The following is an 18,845-nucleotide window of genomic DNA, read 5'->3' as shown; positions in this document are numbered from 1 at the left end:
CATCAGCACATAAAAACATGATAATTTTTTAAAGAAAAATGAAGTAAAAGTTTTTAACTATTAATGTAAAACTTAGCTCACTAAACACCCATTGGTTTAGTAAAGGAAAGTAAGTAGGATTTCAAGCAATCCGGTAAAAGCAATATATCATTACACAATTTTCACACGGGCTATTTGGTCAGCCGAGTTTGACAAAACGCCTTTGTCATAGGCGAGAAAAAATTACAATTTTTTCCACAAGGACGACCTCGTAAGCTTAGGTTGGATAAATCCAACCGACTGGTAATCCTCTCGAAAAAGCCGAATCCAATTTTTTCCCCTGGAAGAAAATAAACATGTCGACTGTGTAGATTGTAAATGTCGATGTTTGTTTATACCCCACCCTTTAACGATCGAGAGGAAATGACGAAATGATCTCTTAAGGCGAAATAAACTCTTTAAGACACTCATGGCGTTGACACTCATGGCGTTTCTATCGACTGGTAGAAAGCATAAAGGTGGGGTGAGTATGCTGTTTAATATCTTTAAAAACATAGTTTTTACTCATAGTTTTTGTTTTGAACAATCCGAATTTCAAGCCTTAAAGCTACTAGTAACTCTTTCAATCTGATGATGAGATGTAAAGCTTGAAATCCACATTGTTGGAAACAAAAAACTATGAGTAAAAACTATCTTTTGAAGATATTTCGATTGACTTATGTGAAGATATTTTCATATGAACATAAATGAATCAGTCGTTTAAATTAAAAGGACTTGATAAACCAGAAAAAACCCTCAAATAAATGTACAGCCTGAAAATAAAAACTTGTATTATTTGTTTTTCCAAAAGTTTGATTTCTTGGACATGACGTGTTTCTGAAACTAATGATTTTTATTTTATTTGTTTATTTTTTTGTTGTAATTTTTAGTAAAGGTTACGATTTTACATTTGAAATAGAACATGTTGAATGTATACTTTTTTTCATGTTGGACGAAAAACTAACGAGTTTATTCTAAAAATCCTCGAACCTAATAACCCTTGAAAGACGAGAAGGGAGATAAATCACATGACTAAATATAATAAAAGAGTCCCCCTTATGATAGGTCGTTCGAATCGATCTGAAAAAAGCCACACCAAGTTCGACTGTGATTTCGTAAAAATAAACATCGTTCGGTAAAATCGTTGGAAAACTTGCAATATATTAATTGTTTAAGTTATTCCAGATGGCAAAAGACGTCCGCTCTTAAAGTTTTGGGTGTTAAACTGAAGTTACTGTGTTTTGCGGCTATAACGCAACATGTGAGAAGTAACTTTGGAATGTCGCAAGTAAAATTTTACAAGCATTTAACTTTCTCAAGAAAAAAATTAACAATTTGAAAATAAGTATATTTTGTAGACTTTATAACAAAACTTGTTTCTTTAACGTGAAACGAAACGACATGCACTTGGCAGTTTTATGCATCGTAATTATTTTTATACACATTTGGAATGACAAATAATAGAAACAGTTTGAAGTTCCTGAGAGGATTATAGTTATACAGTTATATTTATACAGGGTGTCCTTTTTAGATGGGCTGGCTGAATTTCTTTTGAACCAATGACGATATAAAAAAAGTCTTTAATATTTTTTAGTCTTGTTTCAAATTTTTACTTTTTTTGTAGAAAAATTGTACAAGATACCTCCGGCCCAGCGCAACTTCAAAATTTCAATTACGACCCTATACCTCCTGACACATCATTTTAAAGGATTTTTCACGCTGAAAACAATGCAAAATGCAATTAGATTTTAAATTAGTCCAACAATTACAAAGTTATCGCAAAACGAAACCGGCAGCCTAATTTCGACGGGGAGCTGAATATATTACTGTATGTTCGCGAAAATTTCTCTCTCCGAAATGTTGGAAGGGTTTTGGGCTTTTAAAAATATAAAATTAGAAATGTACTCCGTACTTACAATTTTAAGCCAATGATGGTACCAAAAAAATAAAAATTGCGTTTTAATCTAGGTTGTTGGTTATTTTTGTGAACTAAAACACCAATATTTGTATGCCACAGTATTGTCATTTTTAGATGTCCCGGCTAATTTCTCTTTAACTAATGTCGATACCAAAAAAAATGCGTTTTAATATTTTTAGTCTAATTTCAAATTTTTACCCTTTTTTGGAGAACAATTATACAGGGTACCTTAGGCCCAGTTCAACTTCAAAATTTCAAACCACCCTATGCATGTTGAAACATCATTTTAAAGGATTGAACCATCGTGCATTCGGATTTTAAATTGGTCAAAAAATGACAAAGTTATGAGAAAAAGAACTCGGTAGCGTAATTTTGACGAGGAGCTGAATTACTGCTGACAAATTATACAGGATACCACAGGCCCAGTTCAACTTTAAAATTTCAAATAAGACCCTATAAATCCTGACACATCATTTTAAAGAATCTTTTACGCTGAAAACAATGGTGCAATCGGATTTTAAATTGGTCAAAAAATGACGAAGTTATGGCAAAAACGTTGAATAAACGCATTTCGTTTGTTTCGATGCTAATTCCGATAATTTGCTTATTCGCTAAAGTAAACATTAATTGCCTTTATTGTTTACATTTTCTCAATGTTTGCCGAGTTGTACTTACAGAAATTTCCTGATCGCTCCAGAGTAAACCACAAAACGTTTATTCCGTTTTGTGTTTATTTAAACGTTTATTATTAAATCCGAGAATTTCGTACTCTTGCCATCATCAGATGGTTCACAGTATCAACGTTTGCTGTGGACTTCTCGGACATAATTTAATTGGGCCTTATTTCTACGAAAATAATTTAAATGGTGCTAAGTTCCACAATTTTTTGAAGGAGGTTTTACCAACACCCATGTGCCGATCTGTTGGCCTCCTCGCTCACCCTCATGCCTGAGCTACTGTTACACATAAAACTCCAATCACATTGCTTCCTTTTGTCCAGTCTTATCCAGGAACCAGTCTTATCCTCCATAACATCGATGACCTTTTTTGACCACCCATAACTAAGCCTTACATGTCTTTATCAAAATTGCTTTCGTTGACATAAATAATGAATTTTCCGTTTCTTTTGCATTCCCTAATTTTCTCTTTTTAAAAGTGCTCTCTCCTGAGCAATCTGCTTTGGGAGGGTTGAGTGTTTTTTATTGCTAAATCCAAGCCTTTTCAAGGTGTATCAAATACATTTTTGATTAACAGCCAAGCCATTAGGCTCATTCTTTTGATAACTATCAGGATATCTTTTTGTTATGCCCCCATATTTATTTTTGTTGCTGGTTTATTACGTTTTCTCGCAGGATAAGTATTTTTTACTATCTAATCAAACAGGCTATCCCCACACTTAAACTGGCTGCTGTTTGAGCAAAAGTAAAATTATCTTGCTCCCAGATCGCAAGAACATGTTAAGAAAATTGTAACGGGGATGTTATGACTCTATTTCATATCAATTTATTAGACCGTAGCTACAATACCACACTGGTATAACTGTGGTTTAACGCCAAATAAATCAGAATGGCTATTATGTAAACAGTCAAGTAATAGTGGCAATTTTCAATTTACCAATTAACTCTACTTGACTACACTGTGGGCCCATACAAATAACCAATGTCTACGCCAATCATAACCTAACAATCTCAGTTGAAGAACTGCGGCAAAGGATAGAATATTTTGGTCTATTCATCTCCCTTGACTCTATTACTATGAGCACGTCTGAAGAGTGGTTAAAAAGAGCAAACTTTTGCATCTTTACGCAAGGCAGGCATTTTGAAAAAATATGATTAATGCATAATTAACCAAATGAATGTTTTTTTTCTTAAAGTTTTACCAGAACTTTGTCATTTTGTGATCTTTTAAAATCCGATTGAAAGATTGTTTTCAGCGTAAAAACTCCTTTCAAATGATGTGTCGTATTGTGCCGTATAGGATCGTACTTGAAATTGAATTCTGAAGTTGAACCGGGCCTGAGTACCCTGTGTAATATTTTGTTTACAAAAATAAGGTAAAAATTTGAAACTAGACTAAAACATATTAAAAACTTTTTTTTATAACGTCATTGGTTCAAGAAAAATTCAGCCGGGCCATCTAAAAAGGACACCCTGTATTTATCCAATTAAAATACATATGAGGAACAGTGAAAATAACTTCATCAATCAAATTTTTAAACTTTTTAGAGGACATAGCTTTATATTTAAAAATAAATTTTCCATCTCTGAGAAATGTTTTTAACCTAAGAGTCAGTTAGTCAAAACTTTTCTATAATTAGGAATATAAAAAAATCCACAGTTTTCGTTTAAATTTAAAAATTAAGTGTAAATTAATTCATTAACAGCGAAATAAAATCAAAACATTCTCTCTTTTTAATCAAATTTATTTATAATCAATTGGCAATATGTTTGCCGATAATGAAATATTGTATGAGTAATTTTATATAATTATTTTAAATTTTTTTTTAACAATGTTTAATAATAATAATAATAATAACAATGTCAAAACTTTGGGATTGTTATTTGAACTGGGAAACTTCCGGGGTTTGTTTTCTGTGTAGGGTGATGGATGATCCTGGACTAAAATTAATAGTATGGACATATTATTTGTTTAAAAATGTGTACACTTTTGCGTACATATCAGCAAGGACCTACCTGTAAATATTGAAGACTTATATTTCTGTCTTTGCCCATCGTTTTGATCTGATTTAGTCAAAATTAGCGAGGATTGACGAAAATAATCGAAACCACCAAACCACAGGTTTATCACTTTTCAGACCCAATGAGAAATTTCAAACTCAGATACGGTAGAGAAACGATAATGAAAATGTCATATCTGATCAAACAATTGAATACTTTTGAACTATATTTTTGGACTCTTTTAAAGTTGAGAAGTGTAGCGATTGATAATATTATGTTATTTATAGATTTCTGATGTTTCTTCATGACTATCAGCCTTGTTCAGACTGAAATCTAGAACTCATCGAAATCTTCGGGTTCGACTATGAAGGAAATCTTATTCTTTAATGTTTTACATTGATAAATGGATTTAATGAACTTTTTATAATTTGGAAAAATATTTTCAGCTTTCCATTCCGGATCTTCGTTTCTGTGTGACACCGCAAGATTGCATTCTCGTTCCGCTTTGGCACCGGCGATTTCAAGTTTAGTTTGCAAGCGACCACCGACCCGAAAGGAGGAACCACCCTCATCCGTTCGGAAATTCGCGAGTGTTTAAGAAATTTCGTCCACTGGGAATAACAACAGTTAGCCTCCTGATGATGAGTTGGCGAAATTGAATGACTCTTCGAAAAACAAAAAGGTAGGTCGGCTCTTGAACAGACATTAAAAAAGTGCACCAAAAATATTTTCATAGTTTTTCTCATAAGATTTTATTTAAAAAAAATCGCTTACATTCGTATAAAAAGAAAAATCAGAGTAAAATAAAAATAAGAATGTACATTTCTCGAAAATCATATAGAGGCGTAATGGCTTACCTCTTTTCTAAAAATGAAGCAGTGACAAGGACTGTAGCAATAATTTACACTTTATTTCCATTATTACGCTTACAGCTTTATTTTTTAAAGTTTTTAACGAGAATTTGTTCCCATCAAAATGTTTATTCGGTCTGTTATAAAACTCTTTTATATTTATGATAATAACTACGCAAAAAATTAATCTTTAAAGCATACAAATTTTAAAATACAAAACATGTTCTCACCTGTGGTAGAAGGGTAGTAATCTTTCTTTTTTTCCCCCAGCACCGAAGTTGCTGTCAAGATAAGACAGATAGGGCTGTTTAAAAAGTTTCTTTATATTATCTAATCAGCTCAACTTGTTGAGACTCGGAATAACACAAATTAATATATTTTTTAAATAAAAAATGTATTTATAAATAAATAAATTCTATTCATTTTAAAAACTTGCAGCCAAAAGTTTAAAAAATGTATTTGTTAGTAACCTGTTGTTTCAAAATTTGTTGTAGTCGTGAGGAGCGGTCAAGAATGAGGTAGTTCAGAAGAACACTTTTCAGTTTTTTTCCGACGTTTCGACCTTTATTCGGGTCATCTTCAGGGCTTGGATAAATTACAAAACATATGCCGATTGGAAAAAATAAAATACAGATTCACCTAAATATAAATTTTGCTTAATTTAATTAATGGTGTGTGTGCCTCCGTTAATTAAGTGTTAATTACAGAACAGATGCATGCAAACTCAGCCGTATCTAACCCAACATCGTAAAGCCAATAAACTATTCAACTTTATTTTTATATTTCCCTTTCCTTCGTTGTCGACTTTGATAAATTAACTTCCTTTTCAATATTGAATAACCCCGAATCACAAATCCATTGCAGAAAATCCCCATTCTCGACTTCCTTTTTTTCGAAGTAAATAAAACCGCCTATGATCAAAGAAAATTTCCAAGATTTTTCGAGAGGGACTCCATAAATCCCTCTCAATATCCTCTCAATTCCCTGTCACAATAATATAAAAACAGCAGAATACAAATTTTCACCTTTCACAAAACTTTCTCACAGAATCAACATAACACAAGAATAGTACCACAGCTTATGTGAATGTGAAATACTTGGTTCAAAATTTATACTTACATCTTAAATTGTATTTTTTTCAATCGACATATGTTTTGTAATTTACCCAGTCTCGAAAGATGACCCGAATAAAGGTCGAAACGTCTGCAAAAATAAAATAAAAACGGTGTTTTTGTAAATTACCTCATTCTTGACCGCTCCTCAAGATTTCAACAAATTATTTGAAAAAAAAAAATATATATATATATATACATATAAAATTCGTTATATTTTGCCCTTACTCACACAAATACACCAAAATACATAAGATATCGTACTGAAGAATACATTAATTTTCTATTCCTAAGTACGGGCTGAAATGGCACAATGATAGACTTTATCAAAAAATTGGACAATTGTATAATTAAAGGTATAATTATTTTAGTCGTAAGACCCTACAATTATTTCTAATTAAAAAAATAAGAATGGTAAATAATAATATCAATAAACTGTATGGGCAATTATTGTTAAACATACGTTTTTTGTTACCAAGTTTTTTAAGGTTAATATTTATTTCTAAGCCCCTTTTTCAACGATTCTAACGTATAAACGAAAAGATTATAATAAAAGGGTTCGAACTCCATTGTATTGTACCACTTTTTAAGGGACGTTGAAAAAAGTCTTATGTGCCAACCTTTGATATGCTTCATATCAAATAATAATGTTAAGCAGGACGTACTGAATCGATCCAGAAATACCTGGTGGAAAATTTCAAATAAACACACCAACAAAATGGGGGGGGAAATGTTTGTTTTGCCAAATGGGTTTTATTAAAAAGTTATTTGTTTTAACAAAAAAATGCAATATTGAGTAAAATATGAAAAAAAAACATATTCCTGGTAATATAATACATGTTGATTGGCTATCTCAAAAGCAACGAATTGTTAAAAACATGAGTTTCATCAATATGTAAATCATTGTGAAAATATATAAAACCAAAAATAAGGTAAAGTAATGTTGTTTGTAAGAAAGTGTTTTACTTTGGGATAGAATTTATTGTACTTCGTTTACTTCTTTTCGTCTTTAGAGACCAATAAGACCTTTAAGAACGAAAGGTTTCTTTGACATTTGTTATCTTACAAGGATAATGAAAAAGAAACGTTTATTTTTTTGCTAATCGAAATCAGATAAACGAATACAACTTACAATTAGTATAAACATCTGTTTGAATTTTCCACCCTTAACGACTACAGTAGAGCAGCTTATTTTAATAAATAAAAATACCTCTAATGATTATGGCTCAATAAAATAAAACGTAAAAGAGACAGAATGTATATTAATCAGTAAAATCAAAATTACGGACAATTTTTGTAAAAATACCTCAGCGAAGAATCCGATACGATTATGTACTTTATTGCCGTGTTGGGTTATGTGCCCTTTATCAACCGCCGTACATCTAATGATCATAAAATAAACAGCCGGGCGGAGTTTGGCAGATTACCAAATCGTTGCCGCATTTTATGAAGGAGCCATGTTTTTCCGGAGATAGCCATGAGCAAAATAATCCCACTTGATAGATATTTGAATATTCATTCTTGATTATTTTAAGATTGTTAAGTCCTGACTTAATACTACTGATTATTATCTTTTAATATTTTACGTTAAAGTATACACTGCTAGTTTAGGTGTAATGCAATAGCGGGTAATTGACATGTTTAGAAGATAAAAAACATAAAAAATAGGATTTTTATACCGGTAGGAGGGTTTAATAAATACAGTACGGCTAAGATCATGAAATCCAACGCATTTACTTAACCACTATGATATAAAAACCCTGTAAATATTAATTATATTTTCAAAGAAAAAACAATTCTAAGCCTTTTCTTAAAATATACTACTTAAGAAATACGGTTAATTCTAGTAAATCATATAAATGCGGAATCTATTCTTTTGTTGAATAATACAACATAAAAATGCTTCTACTTGTGTTTTATCTGGCATATTTCGTTAGCAAGAGAGGTTTTTAATTATACCGTCATACAATCAAAACGAACAGTCACGGAAATATTTTACGTAGAACAATCAATATTTTTTTAATAAATCTATCGATAACTAATTATTTTCACTATACTATTTTGTTGTACTACGAGATAAGTTCCATGCAAATGTGCGTGTTCTTCTTTACTCAATCACGCCAAACTATTTAAAATTCTGTTAAAAATTTTCCCCTAGATTCTTTCTATTAAAAAAATGTTTGTTTTAAAATTAAAAAACAATTGTCAACGAATCTAGTTATAAATGGTTATTCGAAGATCGTGAGATGCGGTCTTGTGTGACGTAGGTTTAGAAAAACATTTTCTTTATCGTGCTAACGTTTCGATTTTTTATTGAGATCATCTTCAGGGCCTGGGATTTATAAACATTGTTTAAATTTTACAAATACACGTAGGATGTGGAAAAAAAGAATTTATACAATGTTAGAAAATTTTAGATTGAAAAAAAGTTAATTTATACAATGCTGGAAAAGTTTAGATTTAAAAAAATTCTAGTATTGTATAAATTCATTTTTATTAGATCTAAAATTTTCTAGCATTGTATAATTTTTCTTTTAATCTAAAATTTTCTAGCATTGTATAAATTCATTTTTTTCATATCCAGCACGCATTTGTAAAATTTAAAAATGTTTATAAATCCCAGGCCCTGAAGAAGATCTCAATAATGAACGAAACGTTGGCATGATAAAGAAAATGTTTTTCTAAAACCTACGTCACACCAGACCGCATCTTACGATTTCTGAATAATCATAGACTAAAGGTAATTAAAAGGTAGTTTAAACACCACACATTTCTAATTATAAACATGTTTTCAGCTATGGACAACGTATTTATAAAAAAAAACCGAACTTTTATGACGCCAGTATAATTTTTTTAAGCTGAAGAGAATGTGATAAATAGAAACAAATAGATCATTCCGATTTATTGCATTTTGCAAATTAGCAATATATCGTTGAGTTAGTATCGGTCTTCGATGATAAATCACAAAGATGGGAGATCGGAGATGAAGGTTAAAAAACCAACTTGTTTTCTAATGCCGAGCTTTCGGCTGTATTTAAGGTCTTCCTCAGGACTCTTTTTAATTAGGAACTATTTTTAAATACATGTTTCATATATAAAAATTATAAATATTATTAAACTAACTTACTTGAATACTCTAAAAAAATTCGTGATTAGTCCGGACATGTGAACCTAATGGAAGGGGACATCTCAACCCAGCCCAACGGGAGAGATAACCATGTGTCATCTATCCATCAATGATGCCAATGGCTCATAAAATGTCATTAAGGGTCTTTCTTTCTGTCTTTATTTTAGATTATCATAGCAAAGTACACAACTAACAATTTCCAATAGGACAATTAGTATTTTTATAAATAATAATACTAAATACATTACAACTAATAATAAATACATAATACAGCATAACAACAACAAGCAACAATAACTATTTAGTTAATAATAGAAGGACCGGGGAGGGCTCAGCCTTCCTCGTATGTACCGACTCTCTGAGCGCTGTCTGGGCTATACGCGACAGGTTCTCTGTGGACCCTCTCGTCGTGCTCTTGTTAGAGAAATACGCGGAGCTGGAGCCTCTCGGAAAAATGGTGGTTGTTGTCTGGATTCCCGGACACGTCGGCCTGGAGGGTAACTAACGTGCGGACGAGGCGGCGAAAGCCGGTACGTCCCACCCTCCAGATCGGGCCATCGCGATCAGGCCCCCTGATGCTAAACACGCAGTTAAAAATATGATAAAAGAAAGATGGCAGCGTCAGTGGGCGGGGTCGTCGGAGAGGCTCTTGCGAGTCAAGAGCACGACCGGTAGATGGCCCTCAGAGAATCTGAGCAGGAGACGAGGGATCGTCCTCACCCGACTGAGGATTGGCCATACGCGGTTGACACATGGGCACCTGCTTTTGGGCCAAAGCCCGCGCATGTGCCCCTTATGCAGAGAAAGGTTGCTCGATGTGTCCCACATAATAGAGGCGTGTCATGTCTTGGCTCCATACAGCGAGCGTGTAGGCATGCCGCCGGACTTAAGAAGAGTTCTCGAACACGGTAGCGAGTTTCAGAGTCCCCTGTTCCGCTTTTTAGGGGAAATTGTTTTTTTTTTTATTGTATATAGTATGTCTTATGTGTTGTGTGTCTATATGTTTTGTCTGAGTGCATGTATTTATTAGCGTGAATGGCGATGGGTGAGGGTGAAATATAACGTCATCATCACCCCTCGAACGATGAGAGCGTAAGAGTGTGTGTTCGGGGTCGATGGGGGAATATTTATAAAAGTACTCCATCGACCCCAATCTAGAATAGTTTGAGTATAGGTCGGTGGAGGAATATCAAGTACTCCACCGACCAAACAAAATAAGTGTACTTTATGGATGTATTTATGTGTATGAATGTATTTATTTGTATGAATGTAGTGTTTGAAAGGGTAAATAGAATATAGACATAGTTGGGGGCTGAAATGACCTAGATGTCGGAAGCCCCAGCCAAAAAAAAAAAAAAAAAAAAAAAAAAAACTATTTAGTTAATAATAGAAGATGGGTTGGCAATGGGTGGAAAATTGTTCCCAATACTAGCTGATTTAGTCATGAATGACCTGCTAGCTTAGGTGTTCATTCAATTTACCACAAATTACCACAAAAACTGCAATTCACAATAGAAATCGTTACCTGGACATGATGGTTTGTAGATTGAACTATGTCATAAATAGAAAATGGTTTATGCAAGCTTATATACCTTTCATCGTCGGAAAGGATTCTTAATTTCAACTCCTTCGATTCTTTTAAGTTAAAAATTAATGTGGCGTATAATTTAATTGACTGAGTGTTCAAACTGAGTTCTGCTCAGTTCGATCCTGATTGTAATTGTAATGTGATCAAAATTCTAGTCAATAATGATTATCCCTGACCTTTGTTCAACAAATTAATTAATGATAGAACTCAAATGATTAGCTATACCTGATAGCAATAGTGACCTTGCATTATGTGTACATAAAACAATTATTTATGTTGAAGAAATTTTAATAAATTGATAAATTTGGTTAGGTATAGAACGTTTAATCTGAGTTTTAAAATTGCATTTAATTATAACAACAATTTTAGAAACCGTGTTTTCTCATAATTAAATTCCCCAGTTAATTGTCTTGCAGGAATTGTGAAAGTGTTTATGATGGGCAAATTAAGCAGTTACTTAGAGACAGATGTAGACAACATGAATACGATTGCAGTACAAAGATAAACAGGGAACAGCTCTTTCCCACATTGGCATAAATTCAAACACAAATTTGATTTAGAGAAGATGGAGATTGTAGATAAAGAACGTAACTTGTGGAGGAGGTTAATAAAAGAAATGCTTGACATAAAAGCATATAAAAAAGCCTGTCCTTTGTGAAGAGATATCTCTAACTTAAGTATTATTTATAGATCTATTCTTAACTAAATAGAATTGTTGCTTTTTTATATTGTATTATTTATTTATTATTAGTGGTAATTTATTTATTATTATTAGTTATAAAAATAGTAATTGTTTTATTGGAAATTGTTAGTTGAGTACTTTGCTTTGATAAATCTCTGCAACCAAAGAAAATCACTTAAGGACATTTTGTGAACCATTGGCATCATTGTTGGGTGACATATCGGGCTAATCAGTAGTTTTTAAAAATAGGCTTTCAAGTAAGTTTGTTTAATAATCATTATAACTTTTATATGTGTAACCTGTATTTAAAAATTGCTCCTAATTAAAAAGAGTCTTGAGGAAGGCGTTAAATACAGCCGAAAGCTCGACATTAGAAAACAAGATGCTTTTTTTACCTTCACGGCTTCATCTCTGATCTGCTATCTGTAATTTATCATCGAAAGCCAATACTATTTAATTTCTCTTAATTAAATAGAGTCCTGTGGAAGGCGTTAAATACATCCGAAAGCTCGACGTTGGTTTTTACCTTCATGGCTTCATCCTTGATTCCCCACTTTTATAATTAGTAATAAATAATTAAAAGACTTAATTATAATAACATGTTATTATCAATTAAGAGTCACATTAGTTTCCGAGCAAGAATAAAGAAATATAAAATAACTAAAAATCCCTCCATTATATTCCTGTTTGTTCGTAAAAATATTCAATAATCAATCGCTGTTGGTCAATACTATTTTCGTTGATAACATTATGTATGAATAAAAATGAACATAAATAGATTCTAAACCCATTCAAAACCCCCATCAGTCAAATGTATATGTAAACAAGTATTTTGGGAAATTTGAATATGAAACAAAGCGTGGAAAGTTGGAAAGATAAACCACATCGCATCAATTTCACAATAGCGAATGATATACTTTGTTATTATAAATATAATAATACTTTTGTTAAGTAATTGTGTGTGTATATGGTGAGAGAAAATGTGAAATAGACAGACAGATAGACAGATAGAGTAATATACTGAACAGGTAATATCCAGTTGGGCTCATCGTACGGCGCTAGCTGCTACACTTCCGCAAGACTGAGCGGATTTGCTGGTTTAACATAAGTCACCCTTATTAAATTGATGTTCCCTTATCGAGAGGCATAGTACGGATGGGTGTGGGAAAGATTGGGAGAAATTTCGTATGATATTGAAAGCAAGAATGAGAGAGAGAGAGAGAGAGAGAGAGAGAGAGAGAGAGAGAGAGAGAGAAAGAGAGAGTGTACAGTAAGTTGTGAATAGACTAGAAAACTATTTAATTTCAATTGTTTTCACTGTTTAAACGGAAAACACAAAAACCCGTTTTGTTTTTAACACAAAACTTTCTAAAATGTTCTATATACAATTAAATAAAGATATTTGTAATTGAATAATAGTACAAAAAAGTCCAAAGCACAATTTTTTTTTGGACACCAGGGTCTGGAGGAGTTCCCTTCTGAGCACTGCAGCTGAGCTGTACAGCTTACTGTACTTTATCCCTGGCTCCTTATTTTGAGGGAGGGCTCGCAACACAAATGTGAACTTGAGCCCCCGTTGTACCGGTGTTCTTCCATCGAAGAAACTCATTTTTGAAGGGGGTTGGGACCAAATTCAGGTTCGCTGAGATCCGATCCCGCCCCTTCAATTGATCAGAGCCGTGTCAATTTCTTTCAATTGCGGCCACCGGTCCCCCCAAAGCACAATAGTCCCATGTTATCGGTTGATTATCCAGGAATAACAAATTAAGTACAATTACAAACAAATACGAAATATCGTGTTACGGCCAATGCCGTGTAAGAAAAAAAAATTGAAACGTTAATAAAATAAATTTAAGAAACATTCTAAATTAAAATAAAATAAGGGAGAAATTCATAGGGGACTTACCACCTTCCTTCCGATGCCGGCTGCACGAAGTGTAGGGAGCTCGGGCTCGATTCCTCTGACTTCGTCGCAGAATATCCGCTGAATTCAGGTGGAAGAGATCGATGCAGCAGCACAGAGGGTTTTTCGGAGATTCGCGTTATTTTGAATCTTTTATAATTAATAAAGGAGAGAAACATATGAGATTAAAAAGAGGCGTAAGGACACTTTCTTTCGTAGAAGTAGAACAGGACTGGGTTTGCAAGGAGCATGGGTGTAGGATTAGGGATTACAATAATCCAAAACAAAGTATATTTAAAAATGAGATGGCTGGCGCCTACATATCATATTAATAAATGTTAAATGAATATCTAATTGTCATTATTCTATAAAATGATTTAAAAAAATAAAAAATTTGTATTTATTGCTAAATAGTAATTACAATATTATTTTCTTAGTATAATAATATTTTATTTTATCGAATAATAAATAGTTCAAATTAATTCACTTCAAAATAGATATGTAGGTTTTAGTAGTACGCAGTACATTTGTATATTAGTGAATCTAATTTATATTCACAGTTTAACTTACTGTCTCAGGATTAAATTCGTTCATACTTTGCTTTAGCAGATGTTATAAAATAAATTGGTGATTATGTGAAATACGATTTCCACGAGGGTTCAATATATTTCGACTGTGTATCGAATAGCTCATCAATAAGACGAACATTGGGGTTTGAATTAATGTCTCGACAAATATTTGAGATTCATTCCTGTACCGTCTCTCAATTAAGCAGTGTTCCCGACCTAGAAGCATATGCCAATGTTAAATTATTTCTGATGTACCCGCGAGATTATACATTAAGGTATTGTTTCTGAATGGATGTATTGTATTTTTTTTCTCAATTAGTATTGATTTAACACATTTGAAAATTTCTTTCAATGATTTTATTTTTTGTGTAAAATATGTCAGGGTGATTACTTTGTTTTGCTTTTTTATTTAAACGAGTATTTCAACTACGAGGTTATAAGAATATTTTTTCTTTTGAAGGCAGGACCTTTGTCATTAGCATCGAAAGATGTTTGCACTTCCCATGCAAAGAAAGACTCATCTGATTCATTTTAATGACAATATCTGATAAATACGACAGAATACATTGCCATTCCTCATCATTGAAAACGTTGGCCAATTGGAGATTCTTGTCCATCTGCAGTGATAAGACTTCGGAACGTATTTGTGACGAGGGTTCGCAACAGTAAAGGTCAACCCTCAGAGTGTCGGTGTTTTTGAAAAAAAGCCCATTTGTAAGTATGCCGGGTTCGAATATAGGGTCGCTGGAATTGAACCCGGGATCTTTCCTTTACAGAGATGAGGGCCGTGTCAACGCCTAAACCGTTGTGGGCATCTCGAATTAAAAAAAAAAAGATTTTACAAATCAAAGAAATTCTTCTCTGGCAAATAAATTTTGGGGGATGAGCACTGAAAGGCAGAATAATATAAAACAAAACTAAATTTAAAATTCACTAATTTCGTTGACCGCTTGAAAAATTAATATATTACAATTAATTAAGGGTTTTAGTTGAGATAAACAAGTCAATGGCACGAGCGGGATTCGAACCCACAGCCATTGAAAAATGGCAAAAAGGAGGGAAAATTCAAAAGGTGGGGTTGAGATGGGAAGTTAGTGTCCGAGTTGATCGAGGTCACGATAGCTCAAGTGGTAGAGCAGCGGCGTATCAAGCCGAAGATCGTGGGTTCGAATCCCGCTCGTCCCATTGACTTTTTTATCTCAACTAAAAACCTTAATTAATTGTACTAAATTATCAGAAATAAAAAAACCGATATTCCTCCAATATTTCTCGAAAGTAAACACAATTTTTTTTACAACACGAGGGTTTTGGTTGTAACGACGAATTTCTTAAAACGTTCAACCTTTTTTTCATATAAACTTTTTTTTTCAAGTAGCTCCATAAAAAAAAACTTTAATGCAGTGGCATAAGGTAACAACACAAAGTGTGCATTTATTTAATCGATGACCAAGGATTTCTCTCAAAAGCTCCATTTTGTATGACATTCTGTATAACAATATTGGCAGTAGTTCCATCCTGTCTACCTTGCCTTCTAACCATTTCATCGATCAATGGCGTAAAAATATTTGTAAAAAACTTTTATCTAATTTTTATCTATCTACTTTCATATTAATCCTATACGAAATACTCGGAGATCATTTTGGATGGTTCAAATCCTATGTCATGCTTGGGTTCTGGGTTCGAATCACTGCTCAGATCATGGAATTTTAATTTTTAACGATATATAAGAGGCGTTTTTAATTGGTTTGTCCCAACGAGTAATTGGACGTTAGATCTTATACAAATCCTCCTTCCTTTCTTTTTTATCACGTTTTACTATATTAGATAATATTCTTTAATTTTAATAATTAAGTTCTTTGGATTTATATTTTAAGTTACTGTTATTCAATCGATAATTAAAAAATTCAATAATTGAATTTTATTTTTATCAATAGAAATCACTTGGCTACCAGTATACACATAACGTAATTGTCTGGTCATCATTGAGAAAATAAGCTTTAAGTATTACGGAACGCGAACAGGTGAGAATATTTTCTGAATAAGTAATTCGCGTATTAATCGTTAGAAGGAAATAATAAATTTTTATGATCTAACATTATTATATTTACTTCATTTTGTATTTGTTTGATACAATAGTAGTTGATCAGGAGTTGTGTTGACAAGTGAAAGCGTGTGTATGTCTGGGATAGAGAATAATGGAAGTCCTTGGGAATTGCTGAAACACACGGCACAAGTTTACTGTCGGACGATCTTATACATATTAATTTTATTAATACGAGATGTACTATTCGACAGTTTTAACTAGGATATATATATGTAATACTAAATTATGACATAAGTAATAAATTTGAATGTTATATGTTTTAAAAGTTTTAGGTTCAATAAATATCCTTAGATTTCACGTTTTTACTTTATAAAGGGTCATTCGCTTGCAAAACAGAGCTTACGTCGATTTTCTCCAGTATGTTAAACGGTTGGGTAAGCCAATTATATCGGGAGAAAGAACGATTTGAATGCAAATTTTTTAATTTGTAATAAATAACAAAGGTTGGCTGTTCGACTCTGATTCATGGTGAATATTTAAACCACCCGTTTTAGAGTCAGTTTTAGAATTGTTCACCTCGAATGATCGCCGTGAATTTCTGCTTTAACGAGTCAATGTGGTGTGCTTTTGTTTAAAGAAGCATTTTTTTACTGTGAAAAGGGACACACCGTTAAAATACCATTGTGATATATTGCGGTGTTATTTAACAAATGTTAAAGCACAGTTGAGATACTCGAGAAAAAATGTCTATTAAGGATTGTTTATAACATGATCTTTAAAATCGATAGTTTCGACTATTCTTTTGCATGTTGAAGTCAAATTCAAAACTACACTAACCAAAACGAAATTTAAATTACAACTGGATAAAAACTAAACCTTTCTCCTAACAATATTACCGAGGTCATTTGTAAATAAAGATATAAATTTTAATTTAGCGTTATAATATATTATAATATGTAATGCCACGATAGCTTAAGAGGTTAGAGCAGCGGCGTATTGAGCCGGAGGTCGTGGGTTCGAATCCCGCACGTGACACTAACTTTTTCATTTCAATCAAAAAACCTTACGTGAAAAGATTAATTAATTAAAAGTAGTAATTTGGTCAATAGACCAGTAAATATATTTGAGTTATAAAATAATCTTTAAAACCGATATTTTCAACGTATCCTATTACATTTTGATATCAAATCTATGTCTACACTCATTAAAACGAAATTTAATTCTAAATAAAAAAATAAGTTTTACTTTAACGTTATAATAAATCTTTACAATTACATAAATAAAATATAAGGTAAATAAAAAAAAACTTTAGCTAGACATTTGGACATTTCACACACCATACGCAAAACTTGACTCGAGCCAAGAGGAATATGTAAATTTACAACAATTTATACGAAAAATCGCTAATATTTAATACAAAAACGGGGAAAGGTGAAAGATATTCGTATAAAAAGGAAATCAAATTCGACAGAAATTAATTTAAGTTATTAAAAACGATAACTGCTGCCTCTACATCTTTTGCATCGGAAAGCACACCTAAAAGAAATTGGGAAAATTGAATTAAAATTTGTAAAATATATTTTTCCTTTGTCTGCAAATTCTCCTATTCAATACATCAGAGTTGAATTTGGCTGGAAATCCGTCGAACTAATGGCTTTACAAAGGATTATTGAGTGGTGAGAAAAAAATTTGCCATAACAGAGTGAAGATCTAGCAAGAAGATCTTTCGAATATAACGTAAAGAATATGTACAAACTACTTGGCAGTAAAAACTCTAACAATTCGTTATGTCAACTGAATAATATTTTAATGAATACAGGCTACGATTTTTGGCCATTAAATAATTCGAATGTTATAAGAAATGAAAAGAATTATGTTGTAATGTGACAGGAAAACCATTTATTATCATGGGATAGAGAAAGAGTGCTTAACGAGGAATACAGTTCGAATTGTCACCAGATTGGTTTATATAATGAGAAAAGATTTATTGAATTGATTGTTATTTGAAAATCGTGAGATGCGGTCTAGTGTAACGTAGGTTTTAGAAAAGCATTTTCTTTATCGTGCCAACATTTCGCTCTTTTATTGAGATCATATTCAGGGCCTGGGATTTACAAACAATGTTTACCTTTAACAAATACATTTAGGATGTGGAAAAGTGAATTTATATAATGAAAAATATATTTTATATTCGAACAAACCTATTTTTCTGAAACCTACATCACACCCGACCGCATCTCACGATATCTGAATAACTATCGATTAACGGTCACTAATCTCTATACACGTTTCGATCTTTATTGAGATCATCTTCAGGGCTCAAAGTGTTTGTTTTCTGTGTAGATGTGTATTCTT

General features: G+C 32.4%; 2 protein-coding genes across 3 annotated transcripts in view; both read left to right on the top strand.

The window, feature by feature from the left end:
- Nucleotides 1-4,924, top strand: part of LOC106662188 (venom allergen 5) — a 31,187-nt gene extending 26,263 nt beyond the window's left edge. Inside the window, exon 8 of the mRNA XM_014386061.1 lies at nt 4,902-4,924. Within this exon, the coding sequence (XP_014241547.1) occupies nt 4,902-4,909 (8 nt within the window). The 3' untranslated portion in view covers nt 4,910-4,924. The remainder of the gene's footprint in view (nt 1-4,901) is intronic.
- Nucleotides 4,925-5,013: 89 nt separating this feature from the next.
- The window catches only part of LOC106662186 (tachykinin-like peptides receptor 86C), a 166,573-nt gene continuing 152,741 nt past the window's right edge, over nt 5,014-18,845 (top strand). For both annotated transcript variants that reach the window (XM_014386052.2, XM_014386051.2), the window contains exon 1: nt 5,014-5,296. The gene's annotated coding sequence lies outside the window, so the exon portion shown is untranslated. The remainder of the gene's footprint in view (nt 5,297-18,845) is intronic.

The sequence above is a fragment of the Cimex lectularius genome, unplaced genomic scaffold (genome assembly GCF_000648675.2).
Source record: "Cimex lectularius strain Harlan isolate CLEC.00 unplaced genomic scaffold, Clec_2.1 scaffold19, whole genome shotgun sequence".
In the NCBI taxonomy this organism is placed as follows: Eukaryota; Metazoa; Arthropoda; class Insecta; order Hemiptera; family Cimicidae; genus Cimex; species Cimex lectularius.
The sequence above is the reverse complement of the archived record's forward strand: the minus strand, read 5'-3'. Positions and strand labels throughout refer to the sequence as shown.